Genomic DNA, 27642 nt, shown 5'->3' with positions numbered 1-27642 from the left:
AAAAAAAAAACTTCAGACGACTTATATATAAGTCGTCTACGAGAAACGGGCTAGTTTTGCATTTGACCGAATCGTGTCAGATCTTTGACTATTTCTGGACGACTTATAATTCAGTCGTCTCTGGGAAAGTTAAAATTTCAATATTTTATGAAAACTTGACGACTTACGTGTAAGTCGTCCTAGGTTAGTTTTGTAATTGAAAAATAAAACTTGAAATTTAACTTTCTCCAGACGACTTAGATGAAAGTCGTCCAGCTAAACGACTTAATTTAAGGTCGTCCGGGATAAGCAAGGTTTGACCAGAAAATTGGGAAAAATTCTGGACGACTTTGCTTTCCCCGGACGACTTTAAATTAAGTCTTCTGGAGGGACGACTTTATATTAAGTCGTCTGGTTAAAGTTAAATTATGAAGTTTTATTTTTCAATTACAAAACTAACCTAGGACGACTTACACGTAAGTCGTCAAGTTTTCATAAAATATTAAAATTTTAACTTTCCCAGAGACGACTGAATTATAAGTCGTCCAGAAATAGTCAAAGATCTGACACGATTCGGTCAAATGCAAAACTAGCCCGTTTCTCGTAGACGACGTATATATAAGTCGTCTGGAGTGTTTTTTTTAACAAACAAAGCTGGACGACTTAATTTAAGTCGTCCGTTTGACCAGAAGACTCATCAGTAAGTCTTCTACATACAGATGACTTACTAGTAAGTCTTCTACGCGAACAGATCTTGAAAAAAAATTCAAATTCGTACCTTAAACTAGGTGAGATGACTTCGTTTGCACACAGGGTCTTCTCCAACCACCCAGAACCTCAAACGAAAGCAACCGTAAGTAAAAACGAAAGAAATATGGCTCTGTCAACCATAGCCCATATTTTGAATCAAAAGCTTGAGTTTTTTGGATGAATATAGAGAGAAAGTGAAAGAAATGTTGTTTTTAGTTCATAACAATTGAAACAGAGAGAGTGTAAAGAGATTTACGTGCATTAAAGGGCATTAAAAGCTCCAAACAGTTCGTACAAGGTTGTTGCCACTATTCATTGCAGTGGCAATATTGTAAATACTTGAAGAAGATGAGGTTGAGACAGTAAAGAAGCCATTTTCGAAAAAAAACACAAAAACAAAATGTTAATGGCATTTTCGTAGATAAAATGCAGGTGTGGGGTTAAAATCTCAAAAAAAAAAGGAGTCAAAAGAAAAAAGTTAGTTTTCTGTTTGACTTCAAGTTTTGAGTCACTTTTGCAAAAAGCCCATATATATATGGTTTATATGGCGGTAAAAAGACACATCCCACCTCTGTAAATTTTAAATTACATATATAACTTATTAGTTTTGTCCAAATTATGTTATTTCCGTTTTGGTTACTATTCCATCAAAATTTTATATACATCAGATTTGGTGTGGTTTCATCTCCAATAGGACACAAAAATGACACAATTCTACCAAATTTGGTGTAGAGTGAATAGTATTACACTAAATTTGATGTAATACTATTCATCACGCTAAATATTAAATATTCATATTTTATTATGTTTCATTTAATGATATAGTTCAACAATTATTATTAATCAGTTCAAATTTGTAATTAAACATAAATATATTGTATATTTGCTTTTTAAAATTATTTTACATAATTAAAATATTTTTATTTTATTTTAAAATAAGAAACCACAAAGTGATTATTATCATTTTTCTATTGTAAAAAAATAAAATATCATAGAACTTTTATATTTTATTTTATTTTATTTTCAAATAAGAAATCACTAAATGAATATTATAATTTACTCTAGCTTATAATTTATTTTTATTTTAAAATATCGATTATAATCTTTATTCCAGTTATATTTAATCAGTAATGAAAAAAATAATAATATTACATTGTATTTAGAAAAAAAATGTTAGATTTAATAGTAAATAATTAAAACTTTATGTAATACTATTAAATTCACCAAACAATAAAATAACATTCTTATTTTTATTTTATAATATATTTAAACTTGTATTACTAACTAATACAAATTTTATTAAAATAATTATATTATTTTGTTACATGCATTTCATAATTAATAGTTTGCAATTTTTAATATAATATTATATATAAAATAATTGTTACATGCTTTTCATAGTTAATAGTTTGTAATTTTTAATATAATATTATATGTAAAATAAATATATTAAATGTATAATATTGTTGAACCAAAAGTATAAATGTAAATTAATTAAACATATAATTACAAAATTTTAATAGACATAATATCTAAGTGTGATACACAATTTTTATCAGTTTCAAATAATAAAAATATAAAAGTTATTAAAACTGAAAATAATAAATAATATATATTATTAATTTTGGTGTAATCTTTGGTGTCATGGTTGGAGACGACAAAAAGAGTTTGACATCAAAACACCAAATTTGGTGTATTACACCAAATTTGGTGTAATTTCAACATCAAATTTGATATTATTGTTGGAAATGCCCTTGGCTAAAATCAATATAATTTGCATTTGGAGAGAATTTACCATATGACCCATTCCAAATCACAACATTTCCATCCACTACACTACTTACATTTTAATTTTTTTGTTTACAACACAACAATTATTATAACAAAAGCAACATGTGGTTCGGTAAAACTGAAAATGGTTCATGTATATCTGATTCGTTTAAGAAAAAGATCAAGACATTTAGGGTTCAGTTTAATTCACATCCATTCATCATTCATTGCTCTCCACTAAGAGAGGAAGCAACATACAAAAACTAAAACACTTCACACGTCTCTCTATGGAGAGCTTCGCAATTAAACTCTCTTTCCACCACCACCACTTTCGCTTCATCATCCATCATCCCTCACACTCATCTCTGCTCTCCCTTCTCTCTCCATTCTCTTTGATTTCAAGTCGTCCAATTGATATCACTCAAATTACCCTAATGAGTGATTTATACTTTCTCAAATAGGAGGTCGAATTGTAGTACTTAGGGATCGAATCCACAAGGAGCTAGAGAACCAATTAGATCTAATAGTTATGTGATTTAGCTAGGCTAATAGGTTTAAAGTAGTAAATAAAAATAGCAAAGCAGTAAATAAAGCAGAAAACAAGTTGAACAAGACAATTGTTCAGCTTGGCAGAGAGTTGTTTGATGGAAAGATGATTTGCTAGATCTAGGGTTTCTATTCATGTAATCAGGATTATAATGATATAGAGGCTAATTGTTGCTTGCAAGATATTATAGAACTCAACTGGAGTACAAATCTAACAACTTCCGTTGTATAGACAGTCTAATATACAGATCTTGGATCTCAACTCTCATTTATTGATCACAAGAAAGTGTCGATCGATTATTCTATAGGAATATCGATCAATAGACCTTTCACAATATCGATCGATTAATCTATTGGATCATCGATCGATATCGCTTCTAGCAAGCTTTACGATCAGGTTGAATATGTGTTCACTAGGGTTCCTAAATCAACTCTCGTATGTTTCTAGCAATCCTAGATCAATAGAATTAAATTCAGAGAAAAGACCAAGCATTCGCAATTGTGCCTAATGATTTTAAGATCAGGGTTCTAGTTCATGACTCTAGAACAGAAGCAGTAAGAACAATCCTATGATGAATATCACAACTTAGCAGTTCTATATTTTGGGCTAATCCTTCATAACCTATATGAACCCTAAACCTAACAGGTGGATCTATTCAGACATGAAGTTTGTCACAGAAATCATAGATGAATAGATGAAAAGCATAAATAATATAAAACCAAAACCAAAGGAGTTCCAGGAGGACTCTGATGGAGTTCCTCCCTTCTCTCCTCACTAAAAACAAGAATCAAAGAAAGCTTAAAGAGCGTGTAGCCGTCAACAATGGCTTAGAAATACATAAATAGGGTTTTAGGTCGTCCAAAGGTATTCTGGTAATTTGTGGTTGCTTCTGGGCTTCAGTCGGTCATTAAATATGCTCATCCCACATTCTGGCATCCATGTCGATCGATGTCAAGATTTCTTCATCGATCGACGTACGTTCATCTTCTCGACAGCTTCCTCTCGCGAGGCAGACTAACCACTCTTCAGTAAAACGGGCATAACTTCTGCTACAAGATGCTGATTGATCTCAGACCGGCGTCATTGGAAAGCTAACTCAAAGCTCTATCATGTATCAAAATATGGGCTCAATATAACGGTGGGAATGTCTCCATACATAGCTAAATATCTGACCCGCCTGTGCAGTTCTGCATCTCAAAAGGCTCTAAAATCACCCTATTTCTCCAGAACTTACTTAAACCTGTAAATACTCTAAATAAACTCTATATAGTAGTAAATACATATTAAAACACTTATAGACCATGGTTTAAAATGGGTAAAATCCATAGTCTATCACCAATCTATCGCCTTTCCTCTCCTCTAACTTTGTGATGTTGATCTTAACTACACATTTAGACTAGAGAAAATCATCGACCTGAAAAATACAATCATATTAGCTTAAGCACAATGTCAACATAAATAAATAAATATATATATATATATTATTTTTATTATAATAATTATTGTGCTGTAACAATTACGTTAAAACGTAAGTAGCATATTGGATGAAATATGTGATTTGGAATAATATAGTTTCAACTCTATGCAATCATAATTTATATTGTTTTTAACTAGGCATCAAAATGACGTTGTTTCAACATAATCAATTTATACATAAATTCGGCATGTGTTATTTATTGGTGTAGATAAGGATTATCTATAATTCATATTTATCTAAGATATTGATTAGTTAGAGTTATCATTATCTTGTAGAGATTCTCTACAAATCTCTTGTAAAAATACACATCATAGTTGTTAATGAAAGATAACAAGTTACATATTCTTATATGGTATCAGAGCCTCTGATCCAACCCTAAATTCTTCCTCTTCCTCTCGAAATTTTTCTAAAGTCTCATCTTCTTTTCTTCTCATACACCCTTCCCCTCAAATAATGTATACATAGTCTACAACCACAGCAGTATCGGCCCCTGTCTTTAATATGGCCAAAAGCACTCTCATCTCTCTCAATATATCTAACATAATGAAGCTCACTGTGACTAACTTCATAACATGGCGCCTCCAAGTTCGTGCTCTTCTCGAAGCACATGAATTACACTGCTTCATTGACGATGAAGATAAATCTCCTCCTTCTACTATTACGAAGGAAACAAACATAGTTGAACCAAATCCAGACCATGTCGCTTGGAATCAGCAAGAAAAGATGCTCTACAGTGCACTTCTTGGATCTATATCCGTCGCTGTTCAACCCATTGTTGCACGAGCCACCACTGCTCTTGAAGTTTGGCAAATTATCTACCGTACTTATGGAAAACCAATGAGAGGACACATCAAACAACTAAAACAACAAATCAAGATCACCAAGGACAGCAAATCCATCGATGAATACATGCGTAGCATCATGGATAAAGCAGACAAGTTAGCTCTTCTTGGAGCTGCGTATGAACATGAAGATCTTTTGGACATCATTACTGATGATGGACTATGAGAGGATTATCGTGTTGTTGACATGGTCAATGGAAGAGGTACTGCAATATCCATTGATGAACTTCATGAAAATCTGATTGTTCGTGAACACACATCAAGCATCACAAACTCCAACAATCTTCCTTCTCCAGTCACAGCCAATGCAGCACAATTTCGTCCTCAACAAAACCAAAAATCCTCTGCTCCTCATGGTGGCTATCAAGGGTCCTCTCGTGGTGGTTGTAGACAATCTCGTTCGTACCTAGGTAAGTGCCAAATCTGTAGTGTTTATGGACATGGTGCACGAAGGTGTCCTCACCTTCAACACACTACAAGAAAAACGCGTTTTTATAGCGGACGAATAACGCTATCTAACGATAGGATAGCGGTTTGTTAAGCGCTGTATCATCGCCCGTCATAATAGGTCGAGGACATTAAATAGCGGTATTTCGTTGTGCTATCTTTTCTTCCGCTACGATAGCGCTTTTATTTCTGCAATTAAATATTATTTAATAGCGTCTTTTTACTGCTATTACTAATTTTATAAATAGCGTTTTCTGTTTGTTTTAGTTAATTCTACTATAGCAGTTACCAAAGTGCAATGTATATATGTACTACTATAGCAGTTTCATTTGTGCTGTATATATAATGTTAATATATTTATATATTTTAAATTTTAATTTTTATATATTTATATTTTTAAATTTACACAAATTCGTTTTCTGGGATTTTGAAACAAAATATCAACTTATATAAATAAACATAAATTTCATAGATTCAACATAAACAGATTACATAGTTGTTCACACATCCTTAGAGATTACATTATAAGTTCACACTAAAGCAACATTGTAATCCTTAGAGATACACAATGTTATCATTTGGCCAAGCCACGGTGCTTCCTACTGCATCACCCATGAATTCGATTTCAGAGTTTGGCCTCCACACTCGAGCCCCATCGAACTCGGAAACCTCTACCCAAACCTTCGTAGCATTGGGACCTAAAGGAACGAAATGCACTTTCTCTGCTGGATCAGTTGAGAACACACGACCTAAAGCAACTCTCTGTCCTAAGTTATGACAGTCCAAGAGAGCAACCTTATGTTTGCCACCTTTGTTGCTACTACTAGTGCTGTTACCACCACTCTAAAACCAAAAAAGACAAACACATTCACCACAATATCAACACCGGCAACCTAACAATTCAATATCTAATCACCTTCTAAGAATTTACAAACTTACCTGATTGGATATCTTGTTTGATTCAGTAGGTGAATGTTGATCAGTAGGCGAATTTTGATCGGGTAGTCTTATCTTATCTAGAGGCCACGCTATTGTCCCATGTACTGCATCACCCATCTTTGTCATTTCAGGTGTAGGTCTCCAGATATAGGCATTAGGTTTAAAAACCATTTCGACTCTAAGAACTGCTGCATTCGGTCCCAGTGGAATTTGGTTGACGAGGTGAGTAGGTTCGGTTGTCAACAAGACACCCTCAGCTATCAACTCCTCTTCTATTTTCCAGTAATCAAATATTTTAACATTTCCTAAAGATGCAGCTACATCCTGAATCATGTAAAATATATTCACACATTTCAGGAGTACATTAATGAATGATTATCAAGATTTGGAGGACGGAATTTATTTACCTCCGACTCGTCGTTGTTGCCATTGTTTGAAATGTCAATGCCATCATCCAAGATGAGCTTCTCAGATGGCCATGCAATTTTGACTCCAACAGCCTGACTAAGCGATACACAAGTTGGAGTAGGTCTCCATATAGGCGCTGTTACGACTGATACAGACTTCACTATAACAGCAGCCGCATTAGGACCCAGTGGAATGCGACCAATCTTATATGTGGGCTCACTAGAGTAGAATTCTCCTTCAGCAACAACCAAATCATCATTCGAAACCCAATCCAGTATTTGGCACCTTATTCCTCCGCCCTTGCTCACATCGCTTCTCTCAGAATTAGAATCAAATCCGTTTTTTTCCTATACCCAACAACCACAATCATTTTTGTTACAACCTTATACATATCAGAAGTTTGAATAATAAAACAAGAAGAATAACGAAGTTACCTTTTTACCAGCCAAGTCTTTAACCACATTTTGCAAATCTTGAACCTTGTTGATTAGTTCTGCTTGAGCTGCTTCAAGTTGCTTGACATGTGAATCTCTAGCATGTAAGAATGCCAACTTGGTTACAGTAACCCCTCGTCCCAACCCCCTAATTCTTCCTGGCTTATCTTTTCCTAGAACCTGAGTGACAGCATCTTCACCGATATTATCTGCTGAACTTGATTCCATTTCACTGTCAATTCTCTTTATCTTCTCCTGCAATTAAAAATTACACAAGTTATGTAAATTGTATTCTATAGCCAACAATATTATTGTTACAAGTAATCTTACTATTGTATCTGCAAATTCTTGACGAACGGGTGTTCCATCAGAATGTGTATGACCAGCGACCCAAACCTTAGTTCTAGTGACTAGCTTAGGATCAGAACTGTTTTTTTTCTACAAGTTAAATAAAGTAGTAGTCATCAGATCTCATAAACCCAATAACACACCAATTATTATTTCAAATTGTAAAACATACCATCTCCTCTTCAAGCCGATTCATGCCTTTTCGACTAGTGGTGTGGGGAATTTGAGCCTTTCTGAGTTCCCTGTACTTATTACTTTGTTCCTACATAAACCAAATACCATTTTGTAATAAATGTTACTTACATAACCCAAATGTAAATACGCAAGACACAAAATGTTACCTGAAAAGCTGCAGTACATCTTCCTTTCACCCAATTGTTCCAAGCTGTTACCGATTGTATGTTGCTGGGTTTAATTATCTGTAGTTGCGCCTTGTGTTTTGCTGCTCTAACTATGGAAGAGAGTCTAGATTTAGAGGCCCTCCACAAACAACCCATCTGCTTAAAGACTACATCCTTTTGCTAGTCTTCTGTCAAGTTGAATCGTCCTTGTACATAATATTCATATTAATACTGAACTCGTGTGTATGTATATACATAGGTAACAGAATTACCTGTATTTCCTCCCACAGAGCGTCTTTTGTTTTCTCTTCCAGATGTCTCCAGTCATCTAGCAATACGGGCACATGCTCTCTCACAAGAGGACCAAGGAATGAGGACAGTGTCACTGATCCACGACCAACATGCTCTCCCAAAGAATTGAACTCCACATCTACCTTGTCCTCTATATGTTTCGCCACTTTTCGCATTTTAGTTGGACCTCTAGTCTTCTTCACTTGGTTATCAGATTGTTGTGTTTGTGTCTCAGAGCTAGGAATGACTTCTTCTTCTTCGTCTTGTACATTTTCCTCGTCATGTTCTTCTTCAGCTGGTTGTGTTTCGTACTGATCATGTTCTTCGGGTGGTTGTGTTTCATCATCATCATTTTCTTCTTCGGCTTCTACAGTTTCTGGTTCTTGTTCCACTTCTTCTGAACTGGTATGTTGCTCGAGTTCGTCGTGCTGTGACTCCTGTTCCACATTCTTCTTCGGGCAATTCTTCTTCTGTTTCTTGGTAGATAAAGACACCACAGGACTAACAGCAAGGCCTGCTTGACGTTTACTGCGACGCGCCTTCTCAGTAACAGCATTCTCGTTCATTGTATCAGTTTACCTGTTACAACAACCAACTTATTATTAATCTCAAAGAATAATACCCTCACAATCATTCCTAACACAAAAACTCTCGTCATCTGAAGCGTGATCTCCGATATCTTCATCATGTTGGACTGTTAACGTTGCAGGGAAAATTTCCTCTTCAGTCTCTAACTCATGATATCCTCTCGGAGGTGCTCTCATAACAACATACCAAGGAGAGCTGTCATCCTCTCTTGAGTAAAAAACTTGTTTAGCTTGAGAAGGCAGAATGTATGGATCATCAACAAATGCTGACTGGTTCGTGTGGAGATTCACAAGTGTAAAACCGTCTTCCTCTTTAACACCTTTCCCTTTATGTGCCCAACTACACTTAAATAGAGGCACCTGAAACATGTGGTAATCAAGCAATATGATCTCCTTTATGACTCCATAGTATGCTACCATGTCCGCCATTTGATTAGAATCTTTCGCACTAGCTCTGCACATGGAGAATGCTTCATTTGAAACCCCACAGTTCTGAGTCTTCCTTTTGACATCGTCTGTCTGGTATCGATGTCCATTAACTATATATCCCTTGTAGGTGTGTGCGACATTCCTTGGTCCAAACGCAAGCCATCTGAGCCGCTGAGAATGATCCTTTGAGTTATTTGGTATCTAGCATGAACAGATCACATATCAATATCATTACCAGATCACATATCAATATCATTACCATGACCAGATCACATACCTTATCTTTTATCCATGTCGAAAACCTTTCTGTATGAGTTTTCCATAATATGGTACCATTTCTTGCACATCTTCCATCTTTTGCTTGAAGTTCCTCTAAATGCATCCTGTAAAGGCAAAAATATCTTCATCTACAGTTATCTACACTGATAGTAAAACATAAAATATCTATATCCACACTTACTGAACATAAGGATCCATCACTGCAGTATTCATGAGGACATAACGATGAGCTACATCTCTCTCCTTATCAGTAAGTTTCACTTCTGTAGCTTTTTGCAAAGGGCGCCCTTCAAGTACATTATCATGTGCCTCTAAATCTTCATTTCTTGTCATTGGTTCCTCAACTGGTACCGATTTCTGTAAGAACTCCATACAAAATGCAAGACATTCACCAGCTAGATAACCCTCTGCCATACAAGCTTCAGGTCTTGCAAAATTCTTCACAAAAGCTTTCAGTGTCTTCATATACCTGCAAATCAAGATGGTTAAAATATTGAAATTCGCTTCATATAATAATTAAGCTTCTAATGAAAACAATATACTTACCTCTCAAATGGATACATCCACCTGAAGTGTACAGGGCCACCCAATCGTGCTTCTCTCGCCAGATGCAGTGGAAGGTGGAACATGATATCAAACAATGAAGGTGGAAAGAATCTCTCTAACTGGCACATTGTCTCCACAATCTCTGTTTCTAGAGCAAGTAGCTTCTCAGGATCAAGAACGCGTTGACAGATTCTGTTGAAGTAATTGCACATACGACTCACTGCAATCCGAGGTCCTTTTGGGAGTAAACCTCTCAACGCAACCGGAAACAGATTCTGCATAAGAACATGATGGTCATGTGACTTCATGCCGCCAATAGAAGGAGGATCCAGTGAGACACAATTGGATATATTTGCACAATATCCATCAGGGCCTCTGAAGTTGGATAATCTTCTGCAGAATATTTTTTTTTCTTCTTTAGAGAGCCAATACGCAGCTGGAGGCAGATAAGTTCTCTTCCCCCTTACTTGTGTATGTAAGCTGCTTCGAATACCCATATCTTCTAAATCCTTTCTCGCTTTCAGGCCATCCTTTGATTTGCAACTATTCATCAGAATAGACAACAGGGCATCGCTCACATTCTTCTCCACGTGCATCACGTCGATGTTATGCCTCACAGGCATATCCTACAAGAAATTTTACAAGTATTTAGCATAAATAATATTAACAATTTCAGACTAATAAGGTAGGTTAAAGAAGGTAAATCAAATAAAATACCTTCCAATAAGGTAAGTCAAAGAAAATAGATTTTTTCTTCCACCGCCACATATCATGATCTTCTTCGTACTCCTCAGCTGAAACAACATCATCCTCATCTCCTTCACTCCTCTTTCTCTTACTCTTCTTAGGTAAGAGTTTTCCAAAATCGTTTTAAAGTCCCTTATACTGTCTAATATTTCTGAACCGCTCTGAATCCTTTTTGCAGAACCAACCTCAACCGTATTGTCAAACCATCCTTTCTTTCGTCTGTATGGATGACTAGGCATGAGCCGCCTCCTGTTCTTCATGTATACATGTTTACGATTGAACTTTAGCCACCTATGTGGTGTATCCTTCCCACAGACATTACACGCTTGCTTGCCCTTCACTTTACAACCAGCTAAAGTTCCTAAACCAGGGTAATCTGTGATACTCCACAGCAACATGGCTCTAAGAGTGAAACTCTCCTTCTTAAAGGCGTCATAAACTTGTATACCTTCTGTCCACAGTTCCTGCAAGTCTTCCATCAATGGTTGTAGGTATACATCAATATTGTTGCTAGGTGCGGTTGGGCCATGAATTAGCATGGTCAACATAATGTTCTCGGACCTCATACACTGCGTTGGAGACATATTGTAGTTGACCAAGAGAACAGGCCATGTGCTGTGGTTGGTGTTCTGGATGGAGAATGGATTCATGCCATCGGTTGAAATACCTAGTCTTAGGTTTCTTGCCTCAGCTGCGAACTCCGGCCATTTGTTGTTTATCTGCACCCAAGTCAACGAATCCACTGGATGTCGCATAGTTCCATCTTCAGAAGCATTAGTGGAGTGCCAACACAACTCCTCAGCCAACCGCTTTGATCTAAACATTCTCCTGAACCTGTCTTTGATCGGGAAATACCTAAGCACCTTAGCAGGAACCCCTTTCTTCTCCTCACCAGATTGCTTATCCTTCTCCCATCTTGATTCACTACATCTTGGACAGCTGACCGCATCTTCATACTGTTTTCTATATAAAATACAGTCATTCTTGCAGGCGTGGATGACGTCGTAGCCAAAACCAAACTGTTTCAGAAACTTCTTCATCTCATCAGTAGACTTAGGTAGCACATTTTCAACGGGAAGCATGTCATGAACCAAGGACAGTAGCTGATCAAAATAGTTCTCAGACATCCCACTCTTCACCTTTATCCTGTAAAGTCCCATGATTGCAGCAACTTTTGAAAATTTCTCACACTCCGGGTACAACGGAGTTTCTGCATCCTCTAACTTCTTTCTGAACTCAGCCTCTTCTGGACTGTCAGGCCCCTCAAACGCTCCTGCATTCTCTTGTTCAGCAGTCTCATTGCCTTCACTTGCCAAGAAAGTCGTTCTGAACAACTCGTAAGCCTCATTTTCAGATGAGTACACATCAGCTGACTTATCTGGTCTTGTCTCCCCGTGTTTTGTCCAAAACACACAACTCTTGTACTTCTGATCCATTCCTCTAATCACCAGGTGCTCCAAAACTGTCTCACAAGCTTGATGGCAGACATTGCGACAATCAACACAAGGGCAGAACATTTCAGCTGGATCTCCTAAACGTCTTGATGAAGAAGACACAAATTCACTAGCTCCTTTCTCATACTCAAGGCTATTCCTGTCATGTAGAACAAATGAGAATACAACATTCAGTCTTCCAAATAAATGAGATCAACACAAAACAATTTCTAAAAGATAGTGAAGTGAAGTTAATACCTTGGTAACCAGACCCACGATTTATCCATGTTACCGCTCCGAGCAATTGTACATACAAGACGCTCACTTTATCAACCCAGAAAACCAAAACAGAACGAGTTTTGTAAATAAAAGATGATAGTGTCACTTGTTTTTACCTTTCGATAAAATCTCTTCAATTTTGCTTCGAGTCAGCTACAAAATAAGAGAATTGTGTTAAAATAGAAAGAAAAAAACTAAGTAAAAGAGAGATGAAAAGAAGAAAATGGACCTTAATCCGAAGATCTACAAACGAAATCCTTCCTGCAAAATAGTATACAGAAACGCATCAATTGACAATGCAATAACACTAGAACATATATAAGAAAAAGAAAATCGAAATATAATCTGATGGGTTAGTAAAAGCGAACTCACCTTCGACGGATTGGGAATGGATTACGACAAGAGAAGAGGAATTGAAAATGGATTCGACATTACGAGAAAGTGGATTCGAGATGAGAAAAGGTAAGAGCTTAGGAATTAAAAATGAAATTAGAAGTGATAGAGATTGAGATTGATTCTTTCCAGCACAAAAGAGGCAAGGAGATACGAGAGAGAGGGAAGATCGTAACCCTAATAATTTGGGTTTTTTTTTCCGACACTAATCTTGTTTAGGAGCCAAAATTTTACCAAGTGTCCCGGGTATAACCGCGAAACTCAACCATAACACTTTTAATCATTTATTGCTATTATTACACTCCTATTTCTTCTTTAACATACACTTAATTTTTTTTTTCAGTTCACAACTCTAACATAACGTTTCGAAATATACAAACGCTATCTTTAAAACCCGCGTATATCAAGCATAACACAATTGAAAAAAACGCTATTCCGGTCTGCTATTAAAACCCATTTTTCTTGTAGTGACAACATCATCAACATCATACAATGCCTCAACCAGAAGCATATCCAGCGCCTTCGTACAGAGGATCTCCTCAATGGATGGCTCCACATCTTCCTCATCCAACACCACAATGGCAACAACAAGCTCACCATAATACCACTACAAGTACTCCAGACATGTCGCAGTGGTTGCTCGATAGTGGAGCCTCTCATCACATCGCCAACAATCTCAGTAACCTTTCACTGCACACTCCATACACTGGCAGTGAAAATGTGATGATTGGAAACGGTGCTACTCTTCCAATCACACATACAGGTTCAAATCTTCTTCCCTCTCATTACAGAGACTTGAAACTGACAACTGTTCTTTGTGTACCCTCTATGCACAAAAATCTTATCTCTGTTAACAAGCTCTGCAAGACTAATAATGTTGATGTTCAACTTTGTCCTTCTGACTTTCAGGTGAAGGATCTACAAACGGGGACAACGCTATTAACCGGCAAGGCTAACAGCGGTGTGTACGAATGGCTGATCCTCTCTTCTTCCTCTTCAAATTCTCCGCTGTTTTTTTCAACTTCTAAGTCTTCTTCGTTGGATTGGCACTCATGTCTTGGTCATCCAAATTATCAAACTCTTCGTCATATGATTTCTCAGTTTTTTTTGCCTTTATCTTCTTCATTGTCGTCTGATTTTAACTGCAATTTTTGCTCTATCAATAAAAGTCACAAGCTTCCGTTTTCAAATTCATCTCTTATATCCAAAGCTCCTCTTGAAATTATTTTTTCTGATGTCTGGACCTCTCCAGTACTCTCTATTGATGGTTTAAAGTATTTTGTAATCTTTGTTGACCATTTTACCAGGTACATCTGGTTTTATCCTCTCATAACAAAATCACAAGTTGCTCAGATCTTTCCTATCTATAAAGCACTTGTTGAAAACCGATTCAAGTCCAAAATTGTCATTTTGTTTTCAGACAATGGAGAAGAGTTTGTGGCTCTTAAAAACTTTCTATCCTCCAATGGCATCTCTCATATGACCACTCCTCCACACACTCCATAACATAATGGAATTGCCGAGAGACGCAACAGACATATCGTAGAAACAAGACTTGCACTTCTCTCTCACGCCAGCATTCCTCAGATGTATTGGACATATGCTTTCGCAGCAGGAGTCTACCTCATCAACAGACTTACAACACCTATCCTCCAAAACACTTCTCCTTATCAGAAGTTGTTCAATGTTGAGCCTAACTATATGAAGCTGCTGACCTTTGGATGTCTATGTTATCCATGGATCAAACCGTATGGAAACAACAAATTCAGTCCGAAACCAACACCATGTGTCTTCATGGGCTACTCTCTCACTCAAAGTACGTTTCTATGTCTTGATGTGGTCAGTTCATGGGTCTTTGTGTCTCGGCATGTGGAGTTTAAAGAGTCGATTTTCCCTTTTCAATCCCTCAGTAAAAATTCCTCTAGCTTTGTTTCCTATGTTTCTCTAACTTCTGATACTTCCTCAGCTTCTTTTGTTCTTGTTTTTCATAGGCCCGCAGTCACAACTCAGTCCATGTGCATACCTACTTCACATGCAACAGTCATTGTAACGGTACCAACACAGCTGAGCATCAACATGTCTCTGCAACAGAACAGTCGGAGAACAAAGCATTATCTCTACCTCAACCGCCACACGGCTGAGCATCAACATGTCTCTGCAATAGAACAGTCGGAGAACACAGCATTATCTCTACCTCAACCGCCACCTCCACCAAATAAGCATGGAATGACAACTCGGAGCAAAAGCAACATTCATAAGCCTAAGCCCACATATGGCTTAACAACGCTTCTTCATGAAGTTGAACCTGCAAACTTTACTGAAGCTCTTGAGGATGAAAAGTGGAAGAACTCCATGAGTACTCAATATGATGCATTTATTCGTAATGGCACTTTTGAGTTGGTTGACAGGTCACAACCATCAAACATTGTTGGAACAAGATGGTTGTATCGAATCAAAAGACTTCCTGGTGATAAAACTGACAAACGCAAGTCAAGACTGGTCGCCAAAGGCAATCACCATCGGCCTGGTATTGACTACTTTGAAACGTTTAGTCCAGTGATCAAGCATGCTACAGTTCGGATCATCTTTGGTACTGCAGTCTCACGAAACTGGCTGTTGATGCTACTGGATGTCAACAATGCATTTCTCCAAGATCATTTAAATGATGAAATGTATATGTTGCAGCCTCTTGGGTTTGTTGACAAGGACAAACCTAATCATGTACTTCGCTTAAAGAAAGTCATCTATGGCCTTAAACAGGCTCCCCGAGCTTGGTACAATGCTCTCAACGACTTCCTTCTCAGTATTGGCTTTAAAAATTCTCTGGCTGATGAGTCATTGTTTATCCTAAGAACGGGCACTCACATCATCTATATACTTGTGTACGTTGATGATATAATAATTACAGGCTCGTCAATGATGGAGATCACTCGTGTTACTAATCTTCTGGCTGCCAAATTTCTCTCAAAAAGCTTGGCGAACTGTCTTATTTCTTGGGATTGGAAACTACCCAAACATCAGCTGGTCTTTACTTGACTCAGACGAAATACATAGTTGATCTTCTTCACCGCGCAAAGATAGAGAATGCGAAACCAACTGCTACGCACATGTTATCTTCTGATACGTTAACTCTAAGGAGTGGTGACAAGCTTATTAATCGAACAGAATATAGAACTCTTGTTGGTGCATTGCAGTACTTGGGACTTATTCGCCCTGATATAGCCTTTGTAGTCAATCGCCTGTCTCAGTTCATGCATCAACCAACAAACACTCATTGGAAAGCTGTGAAAAGTGTTCTTAGATATATGGCTGGTACAATTGATAAATGAATTTTCTTCTCATCCTCTACTCTTCCTCCAACTCTCCATGCATATTCAGACGCTGATTGGGCAGGAGACAAGGGTGATTACATCTCCACAGGTGCGTAGATAGTAGACCTTGGAAAACAACCTCTGTCGTGGTCTGCAAGGAAACAAGAAAGTGTGGCTCGATCCTCAACAGAAGCTGGGTATAGAGCTGTTTATGATGCAACTTCAGAAGTCTAATGGATTGCGTCGCTAATGGATGAACTCGACATTTCTTCAGCTTCTATTCCAACAATCTATGTGATAATGTTGGTGCCACTTATCTTTCAGCTAATCCAATCTTTCATTCTCGAATGACGCACATGGCGCTTGCATATCATTTTGTTCGTGAAAAAGTTCAAGCGAAAAAGTTATGTGTGGCACATATCAGTACACATGATCAGTTAACAGATGCATTAACAAAGCCGCTTCCGCGTGCTCGGTTTCACAACTTAACATCCAAGATTGGACTCTGTAGTCGACGTCCATCTTGAGGGAGCGTATTGATATAGATAAGTATTATTTATAATTCATATTTATCTAAGATGTTGATTAGTTAGAGTTATCATTATCTCGTACAGATTCTCTACTAATCTCTTGTATAAATGCACTTCATAGTTGTTAATGAAAGATAACAAGTTACATATTTCTATATTATCTTCATATAAAGTTTAAACGGAATAGTAACATATATTTTTAATTTAACGTTAAGGTTATGATAATTTTTTTCGCTTTTGATGATCAAAACCTAGTTCAGATTTTAAACCTTCGTTAGACTAACCATGGCACAGACTACATCATTAGATATTTGGCATTATTATTCCTGATATATTGTTCTATTTTACCTCTAAATATAATAACTCTAAAATACAAATGTGATTCTTTTCAATGCATTACGTTATTTTGTTTACAGCAAGTAATTTATATTTAGGAAAGTTGAAATTTTTTTTTTACTTTTAATTTTTACGAAGGTCTTATAAAATTATAAATTTTCAAAATTAAAATTTATTTAAAATATTATTATGTATATAAAAATGTGATTTTATATTCTTATAAAAGCTATATTTCTATAAAGAATATCTGTTTTAGCTATAATAATGAAAGGTAAAGTTAAAAGATTATTTTGAAGAAAATACTTTATAATAGAGAAATATTATTTTGCTTATGTTATTAGAAAATAAAATAAGAATCTCTGTTTTAGAAGAATAAATAAATTTAAACTATATATTATTTTTTAAATATACTTTTCTTTATTGTAGCATTTAAATCTAAAAATAATAAAAAATAGCAATAGAATTAAAATGCTCTTAGGGCATCTCCAACTGTACTCAATTTTCTACGCTAAACATCATTTTGGAGTAAAATCTTCTTCAACTCCACTCCATTTTCAACCCAAAATAGAGTAATAGCTAGGGTTACTCCATTTATGGAGTAATCTTACCCATTACACTATTTTGGCGTTGAACTTTTTTTATTTGTGAAATGGTCCTTTAAATCTTTAATATTTTTATTTCTTACTTAAATAATATTTTAAATGATACCATAACATAAATCAACAAATATTCCATTATTTAATAATTTTACATAAAAATATATACTATAATTAAAAAATAATAGTATAAAATAAAGATAACATAAAATGATCTACAATTGCTTTTCGCTATTGTGAAAGGACTTGTTCGGTTTTGGAAAAAGATATGTTACATGACATCATGACTACATGTATAATTTTATATAACATGATAGTTGAGGATGAATATGAATTCGATGCACCAACTGAACTTGGAAGAGAAGCTCCACCTCCGGATATCAAAATTGGAGAAGATGAAAATGTCTGATTTCAAAATTTTCTTTTTCGATTTAAAATATCAAAGATAAAGAAGCTTATGCTTCATTACGAAATGCATTAGTTTATCATTTGTGAAAAAAATATTCTAATGTCATTATTAAACCAACTTATATATTATCTTTTATTTTATTTTTATCATTTCTTGTATTTTTTAATAATAAATAATTAATTTAAATAAATTATATTTTAAGGAATTTTTGTAAACCTGAAATAGTTGGGGTTAATTAGTAAATTTTTATAAGTATAAGGTATTATTAATGATTATTAATAAAATATATTATTTAAAGAGTATAAAATAGCGTAATACATTTAAGTAAAATCTTACTTCATTTTGGAGTTGTATAATTTTGAAGTAAAATATGGAGTAATACATTGGAGATGGTCTTAGAACAAAAACGTTCGTGCTAAAGAGCGGTACTATTTTCTTTTGTCAACTTCGGGCCACAACGGACCGCCCTTTAGCCCATTAATCCCATGAAAGAAAGGTTCTTTACTTTGGAGCAGATTAGAGATTGAATCCTTGATGCCAAGGTGAACTTTGCCACAAGGCATGGCTACCGGACCATGACCATCTCGGCAAAGAGCGGTACTACAAAAGGGAAGTTTGAGATCTGCTAAACCTTTTAAGTTAAATTATATATAGGCGTGGGCAAAATAGCTGGAATCGAAGAATCGAACCGGAACCGAACCAAAATACCCGAAACCAGAACCGGACCAATACCCTCAAATATCCGAACGGTTCCTATATTTTTATATCCAAAATAACTGAACCGAACCGAAAACTGAACGGGTACCCGAATATATAAAAATATTAATTATATATACATATAACATCACTAAATATATATTTTTAATTTAAAATTCTATCAAAAGTATTTAAAAATAGTTAGGATAACTAAATTATTATAAAGTATCCAAAATATCCGAATATATCCGAAAGTAACCGGATAGTTTTATCCGAAATATCCAAAGTAATCCGAAATGTCTAATTTTTTTATCTAAAGCATTTTAATTATTTGATATTTTACCCTAAATAACCAATATTTTATCCAAATTATCCGAACTACCCGAACTATCCGAACCCGAACTGGATCCAAATGAGAACCGAACTTTTTACGAATATTTTCTGGTTCCTTCATTTACTATCCGAACTGAACTGAACCCGAAACTATCCGAACCGAACCGAACCGAAAATAAGTCAAGTACTAAATGGATCCTCTAGCCCCTATCCGAATTATCCGAAACTCGAAATACCCGAACCGAACCGAACCGAACCGAACCGATATCCGAAATGCCCAGGTCTAATTATATACATGTTCTGGTGGCTGCACATGGTTGCATGTTAACCTCCCACACGTGTCAGCCACTATGGACACGTGTCTTCTGCATGCTGCGTTATCCCATTGCCTATCTTCTTCACCCTTCACCGTTATCGTCAACAATTATATGTTCCTTCAATTATTGTTTCTACGCATTAACATTATTTTATTCAATTAACCTTCTTATTTTTTCTAGCCTAGGGTGTTCTGAGTCGAAATCCAAATAATCTCTGCATATAAACTTTTTTCTGAATATTGAAATAAAATCCAAAACATGGTTCACATCCGCGTGACTACACGGATTGATAATCCGAGTTAGCGAAAATTTGAATCCAGATTCTTTAAAAATACTGAGACACCGTTCGTCACCCGACCACGTCTTCACGGTTTACCAATTAACTTTTATATATGTATGTTCTATTGTTGTCTAATCTTTGAGAAATATTTAATATTTAATTTAATATTGTAGACTATATTATTAAACTGCATGTATAAGATCATGACATCATAATGTGTTCAAGGATACGATTTCATTTTGACATTTTCTTTTTAACAGGAATTATTACAGGTGCATTTCGTGTATATATACGATATTAATAAAACCCATTATTTATGTTTTAGCTTTTATATATGTAAGTTTATCTAATTACAACAATCCAAGTCGTTGATCAAATAGTTTGAAATGTAAAGATATGCCAGCTTTTGATGAAGCACGTATTGGTCTCCAGGGTCACGTCATGAATTCGGTGCATCACGTGTTCAATTATCATAGCATTTTTCCTTATTAGTAATATATTAAGTACACTATTATTTGTTCTATTATCTCATTGTAGTATATGACCTTCTCCACTGAAAGCGGCCGAGGCCTGTAGTTTATCAAAAAGGAAGAAATATCTAATACAATGTGCGGTCAAAGAATGTGAAACCACAAGTTTATTTTATAATTTTAGAGCAACATAAATATAATATAACATATTATTTAGAGCAATATTCCAACAAAGGAGATCACGGTGTCGTTTACTTTCCGACTAAGCGACTCACACTATACGATTTATTATGATGTTAAGGTTTTTTTTTGTAAACTGTTATAATGTTAAGTTCCCTAATAAAAAAATATTATGTCAACTTCCTACTTTTAACTCATGTTATAAAATGGAAACGTAGTAAATCTTTACGTGTTCGTAATTTTTATCAGCGAGCTTGAGATTCTATTTTCATTAATCGTAATATCAGTTTACTCAATAGTAAATATTACACCGATCTTTCGGATATTGGATTTCATGATGTCATGTGTGATATGGTGAAGAAGTAAGATATCAAACAACACAATGTACTTTATGAAGATGTGCATTTCATATTTTTCTTATAGTTTTAGACTTTTAGTTATCTAATAAAACAAAAATTGTGATCAGTTTTCAGTTCCGACTTGCGATAGATGTAGGAAGGGAAAAGGAATATACGAGGTGTGATAAAAGCAAATTAAAAAGTTATAAGAAAAAGAAGAAAAAGAAAAAGTGGACAAGAAAAAATAAATGTTTTGCCTTCGGCGCCGAAACATTTAATTATTTTATTTACAATACATGTTTTTAAATGTTGTAAAAAATACATGTTTTTAAATTTTATTTCTCTCGTGACTATTTCCTGAAGAAGATATCTGCAGCTAATTTATTCAACCGAGCCATTAAAACAGACCTTACTACCGGACCCAGAATCATAGCGGGTTTCATACCATGCAATTTAATTTTCCAAAAAATGCAATCTCGATTATTTTCTTTGAGATATAACGAAATAAAAAGTGGATATAAAATGGGTCGGATTTCGAAAAGCTACATCAAATCATTCCCCACGTTCGCTTTGTTATCCTACTATTTCGTTATAATTGCAAATAATCGTATGATACGTTCAGTTTTGTCTTTTTTGACTTGGAAATATTTCTATAATGCATTCGCTTTTGCCTTTTGCTGCTTATTGGACAATAATATAGGCGTTTGTTTTCTTCTGATCAAATTCGTTTGGAGTACTCTCATCAAATATGATGAGTCTTTTGTTGGCTGTCTATCCGACGGCTCCAGGCTCCTGTACGTTTGGTCTGCCATACCATAGTACTCATGAGGTAATAGAAGCAGAGCCCAACGACATTCAGTCGTTATTGCGTTGTTACATTGCAACATCTATTTCTAATTCAAACCGGTTTATTATAAGCTTATCCGATTAGAGAGGCACTGCATGATATTTTATAATCTCTGACCTCTCCATCTCATATGGCCTAAATAAAAAGTAGCCCATCGTTACAGTGCCAATAGATTTGCTCTCTCCAGTATTGACAAAAAATACTCTAAATCATCTTCATGTATATTCGTTGTGTCTGGTGATCTAAATAAGCTTAGAGCAGCTCAATGGTTGGAGATATTCTCATGGGTATTTTTTTTTTACCGTCTAAAATTTATTTGATTAAAGGGTCAAGCCCAAAATATTACAAAGCCCAAATCTTTCAATTTAGACCCACATGCATACATCAGGCGCACCCAAGAAAACTCTAGAAACAACACAAAACGAGGCGCGCCGCTTCGATCCACGGCCTCACCCTCGCTTCAAGTCACCGCCGGTGAACCAACCGAAGATTCACCGGGACACATCAACACTCACTAGCTCCACAAACTCATCACCGCGAACGCTTTCAACCCAAGTGTGTCCAATATCGGAGAGAATCAATCGGTAAACCGAGATCTCATCCGCCTCCATGCATCACCAGAACTAGAAAGAAAGCTTCGCCGAAACATCACCCTTAAACACCAGAGAGCTTCGATCGTCCTCAGACGAGAGCTCCTCCATCAAATCCAGCCCAAAACCACATAAACAAAGATAACAAAAAACCAAACCCTAAAACGGAACTAGGGAACCCAGAGCCGGCGACGCAAGGTAAGGAACACCTTCACCCCCCGGAGACTAGAGCCGGCGATAGTAGAGCTTAAGAAGCCTCCACCTTCCGGAAACCAAGCCGGCGGCGATGGAACTGTAGAAGCCTCCACCTCCCGGAAACGAAACCTAATATGGCAAGCCAATTTCACCACGCCAAACCCTCCACACGATCGCGTCGTTACTCCAGCCGCAGCGCCACCAATGATGACGGTTCACTCCCCAAGTTGTCGACGGCGGATGGGGACTGGACCAAAGCTCCGATAAGACGGCCAGGAAGAGAAGGCGGAAGAGAAGCAGGAGGATTATCTCTATCGGAAGAACGAAGGGCTCCGGCGACGGCACGCTCGCTCACGCGCCGGCCGTACGCCGGACTCAAAGGCAGATCTACTTTCTTTCTCTCACTCTCACTGCTTTGATTCTCATGGGTATCTATCAATATAGTTTTGATAGATCAAATATAAATTGATTAATTAAATGAGAAAAATTGAAAACACTCATGACATATTAGATGCCAATTTTATAAAATACATGGGCGGATGCATGATGCAACTAGTCATATTTTTTCCATTATGATTAGTTTTAGAGTGGAAGCATTCAATAAACTCTGTAGTATTTAGCGAAAAAGTTTTAAAACAATTGGGGCACGTGTCTCTTAGCCGTTGTTCTGTGTCCGCCCCTAAAAATATAGGCAACTATTGAATTTTCTAAATTTCGTCAAATAAATAAAAAATTTCTTCTTTCATATTTCTTTTGTTTTCATTAAAACTAGGCTTTATGCGCATTGCGCAATATAATAACTTTCATAAAATTATTTTTTTAATTTTAATCTATATTACATATAATTGATTTTAGACTTTAATTTTATTGGTTTAAAAATAAAACTATAAAAACAATTATTTGTAATTTTATTTAACTAATTCAATAGAAATTTATTTAGATTTAGTTGAATATCAATAAAAAATTTAATTTGTATTTCCTAAAAAATAACAATCATAGTACATTTAATGGCTATATTATTTTGATATCTAAATATAGTAAATATGATTTTTTTTTACTTTATATAAGATTCATTAAAATGATAGAAAATCAATCTAGTAAATAAACAGTCAATCGTTCAACTTTGATACTTTATAACGATTAAATGTGAATAAATTGATAGAAACTTAAATTAATTTTTACACCATTTAATTGACATTGGTTAAAATTTCAAACATTTAAGTATCTAAATATTTTTGACTTGATTAATAATGAGATATGCATTATTATCACACTTTAGAAAACTTCCCAAAGATATGAATTTACATCGATGAAATTGTTTGTTACATTAAACTTGATGACATGTCGTATTTTTAGAAATTATGTCATTTTTGTGAGAATAAATGTGATAGTGATATATAAGCAAATTACTTATCAAATAATATTATGATTTTTTTTATATTTTCAAGTTGTGAAAATGTTGTTATATTTTTAAATAATATTAGTTTACTTTTATTAATGTTAATATGAGTGATTATCATATTTTATAAAATTTAACAAAATATAAATTTATTGCTGTCAAAAAAAAAAAAAAAAAATGCTGTCAAAAAAAAAAAATAACAAAATATAAATTTACATAAATGAAACTGGTCATGTTATAACTAGCTTGAATAATAATAACTTGACTACGTAGAAACTAAAATATCCATGATGTTATCCGTAAGATAAAGAGAAATTCTCTAGGATAGTTTTTTTAGTTTATTTTCACAAAAATAATCTTCAATAAAAAAATGGCCAAAATAAGTTTTATTAAAAGGTAAAAATATATTTTTATCCTAGGGTTAACTAATCTAAACTTAGGGTTTAGAGTTTCAAATTTTAAAAAATTAAAAGTTAAAAATTAAAAGTCTCAAAATAAAAAAATTATTTTAATCATTTTATTTTTTAAAACCTATTTTTCTGACAAAAACTTAAAAATAGATATCTGAAAGAATTGCTTTAATAATCTTAATATTTACATCCAAACAACTCTATTAATAAATAGTAATTTTGTTCGGGTCGATTACCTCATCTCGTCTTTAATGGCTGAGACTTGAGCAATTAGATCGGATCTTCTAACAGCACCAGATTTTGACATGTTCAACTTCAAATCTACTCCGACTGTCTAACGTTCATCGGAATAATCTCAAACAAACTTCAAATCAAAGAAATCTTTGGTATCATCGCTGATATCAAGTAGATCTCTTCGGCATTTGACTTTATCATTTTCTCTCATATCTCTCGTTCTAGAAATCCCAGAACCGATTTTCTAGCAACACGGATTTTAAAACTTTATATACTTCTGTAATGGACTCAGGTTTGGGCCAATTTTAAGCCTAATCTCTTTTTAATTTTAAAATAATGGTTGCACAAAAAGAAAATAGTAACAAGAAAAACTAATGTTGAAAAATAAGAATGTTTATACAATAGTCTGATCATTTCCGACGTAATCTATATAATTTTTCATTTTTATCCTTGTAATCTAACTTCTAATTTGGTACAATACGATAATTCAAGAGAAGAACTCTAACGAAAACCGGTACTACTCTTTAAATTTCGAGGTGGACCACCGCTAAACCATTGACGTGGTGATGCCTTGACCAATCTTCGATCTTTTGAGGAAGATGACGATGAAGAAGAAGAAGAAGAGCTCGACCTGTAATCCTCAGACTCCTCAACTCTCTCTGATTCACCGGAAGAGCTCGAATCAACGTGACGAGCATTCTTATAGTCTGATATATGGATAATACATGCAAATGTTTATCTATAATATGATTTACATATATATAGATGATAAAAACATGATTTTACATGAATTTTAAAAAGACAAAAGGATCACATTGAGTATCTAGTAACAATAAGTTATGATTTACAGAGTAGATTCAATAGGAAAATGATTAACTTAAGAGTTTTACCAATTATACAAATTTTTTTTGTATTACTTGATTCTGCAAGATTAGTTGACAAAGATACATAACATTACACAATTAATATGTGATTCCGCTTTTTAACAGGATTATTTTGTTTGCCACATTCCTTTCATATTGCTATCAATCAAAACTTAATTTCAAAGATAATAAATATTTGGCTTGCACTTAATTATAAAAGCAATATACTATTTACTTTGCGAAGTATTCATGTAATATATAAAAGTTGTAATAAACGTAACGATTAATTACCTCGACTAAGCATGCTTTGGCTTGACCATTTAGAGAAATATCTATTACGAAGATTCTTCCATTTCCAAAGCTTAAGATTCGCCGGAAAAAGAGAATGTTTATTAGATTCTCCGAAGGAGGGTTTAGTGAGGCTACGGCTGAGAAGCGCCGGAGGAGGAGTAAGCGGAGGAACTATTTCTTCCGGCTGGGGATTGATCGGCGTTCCTGGCTGCATCTCCCACTTGAATGGAACACCACCGTCGAGACCCCGATGATGGTAATAATAAAAGATTCTAGAAGAGACTCCGACCGAGGAGGTTCTTGAAATGACTGATCCTCTCTTGCATAGATTATCTTCCATCAATAATAACGAAGCTTTTGGTGTTGGAGCTGTGTTATTGTGTTCTTGATTCATGATGAATGTTAGTTTGTATAGATAGAGAGAAAAGCTATGAGATATGTGAGAAGTTTATTGTTCTATGATCGATAAATCACAGAAGATATGAGACGTGAGATATACGGAGATGATATAGAATGAAAATAAATGTATATACAATTAAGGAAAGAATATATTTAAATTGATATTAAGGTTAGTCGAGTTGACTATGTGAATCTTAGACGCATATTACATGTAATGAGTTTGATGATTATGTCTTTTTTTATCAATTTAATAATTAAGGGTTTGACTTTATATCATACAAACAAGCTCTATTGCTTATTTCTTTGGTGACTTGGTTGCTTGTGCACATGAAAATGTAAATACACGATGAATTTAATTTCTTATCATTAACATCGAAGTTAATCAAAAGATGTGTGGTTTAGTGGTTTCATCGATTGAGTTGGAGGATAAGATTCATAAGAATATCGATGTTCATACACATTTAGTTATTGCAGCATTTATGTAGCAAAACCCAATATTTATTCTAAACAAACATTTTAAGAAACTCAATTAGCCAAAAGAAGAAACAACCATTACAATCGAAAACATTTATTGTGTATCTTTTTCAACCGGGGAAATACTGCGGTAAATCGTTTAACAAGGAAAGCGTTTAATGTTTTATAATTGGTAATTGTATCATCCAAATAAATATTTGAGTTCCTTATATGTTATACTAGTTTTTTTTTTGTGTGCGTGTAAGTGTTAAACTCTTTATATGCATATGTATATGGTTGTTTAAAGAAAAAAAAACTATTCCTTTATTCCTCATTTCCAATCTATAGCTAGACTACATTTATAATATGAAGCGCACGTCAGTGCAGTCTAAGAACGGTGTCATTTCATATGCGCATGTGAGGCAAATAAACATCCCTTAAGAGACGCCAAACTTTGCGTACTCCTCAATTTCATCAAAAAAGAGATTATTTTCTCGTTAAGCGTTTGACCCATTTGGATTAATTATTTCAGTAATCACGCAATTACTATAACAGAGTCCGTTTATTACGGAAAATATACGGATTAATTATGCCTAATCCAACAGAAGTTATAATCACGTAACCACGCAGCCGAGTAGGTAATTTAACGTACATAACTTATGTTACAAACATGAAATTGTTATGGTTGGCAGGAGAACAAAAATACTACTCTCTCTCTAATTCAGATTAGTTGTTGTTTAAGGTTGTTGCACACTTATATTAAGAAGTGTTCAATTGCCGCCAGGAAAAGAAGTTTCCAATTTTCATCAGTTTTTTTAAAACCGGCCCGATAATTGAACCGAGTTTGACCATGAACCGGTCAAATAGCCGGATTGAATCTCAAAGTTATTAAACTGATA

General features: G+C 34.9%; 2 protein-coding genes across 2 annotated transcripts; both read right to left on the bottom strand.

Moving 5' to 3' along the window:
• Nucleotides 1–9181: 9181 nt before the first annotated feature.
• On the bottom strand, nt 9182–12881 carry LOC106383178. The gene is made up of 7 exons (XM_048748679.1): nt 12853–12881; nt 11347–12754; nt 11132–11257; nt 10415–11040; nt 10050–10337; nt 9867–9972; nt 9182–9790 (listed from the first exon to the last, which is right to left on the bottom strand). The coding sequence occupies exons 1-7, from the start codon at nt 12879–12881 to the stop codon at nt 9182–9184; spliced, it is 3192 nt and encodes a 1063-aa protein (XP_048604636.1).
• Nucleotides 12882–24310: 11429 nt separating this feature from the next.
• Nucleotides 24311–26330, bottom strand: LOC106408092 (the record flags this gene model as incomplete). The annotated part of the gene is made up of 1 exon (XM_048748678.1): nt 24311–26330. A coding segment is annotated over one exon (447 nt), but the record flags the coding sequence as incomplete, so codon positions are not given.
• Between the last annotated feature and the right edge of the window lie 1312 nt (nt 26331–27642).

The sequence above is a fragment of the Brassica napus genome, chromosome C2 (genome assembly GCF_020379485.1).
Source record: "Brassica napus cultivar Da-Ae chromosome C2, Da-Ae, whole genome shotgun sequence".
Classification (NCBI taxonomy): Eukaryota; Viridiplantae; Streptophyta; class Magnoliopsida; order Brassicales; family Brassicaceae; genus Brassica; species Brassica napus.
The sequence above is the reverse complement of the archived record's forward strand: the minus strand, read 5'-3'. Positions and strand labels throughout refer to the sequence as shown.

Coding starts and splice junctions, on each gene's coding strand:
- LOC106383178 (XM_048748679.1), bottom strand. CDS start 12,881: ATGGATAAATCGTGGGTCTGGTTACCAAG. Junction 12,755..12,852: donor TCGTGGGTCTGGTTACCAAG/GTATTAACTTCA, acceptor TCTACATGACAG/GAATAGCCTTGAGTATGAGA. Junction 9,791..9,866: donor CGACATGGATAAAAGATAAG/GTATGTGATCTG, acceptor TGTTCATGCTAG/ATACCAAATAACTCAAAGGA.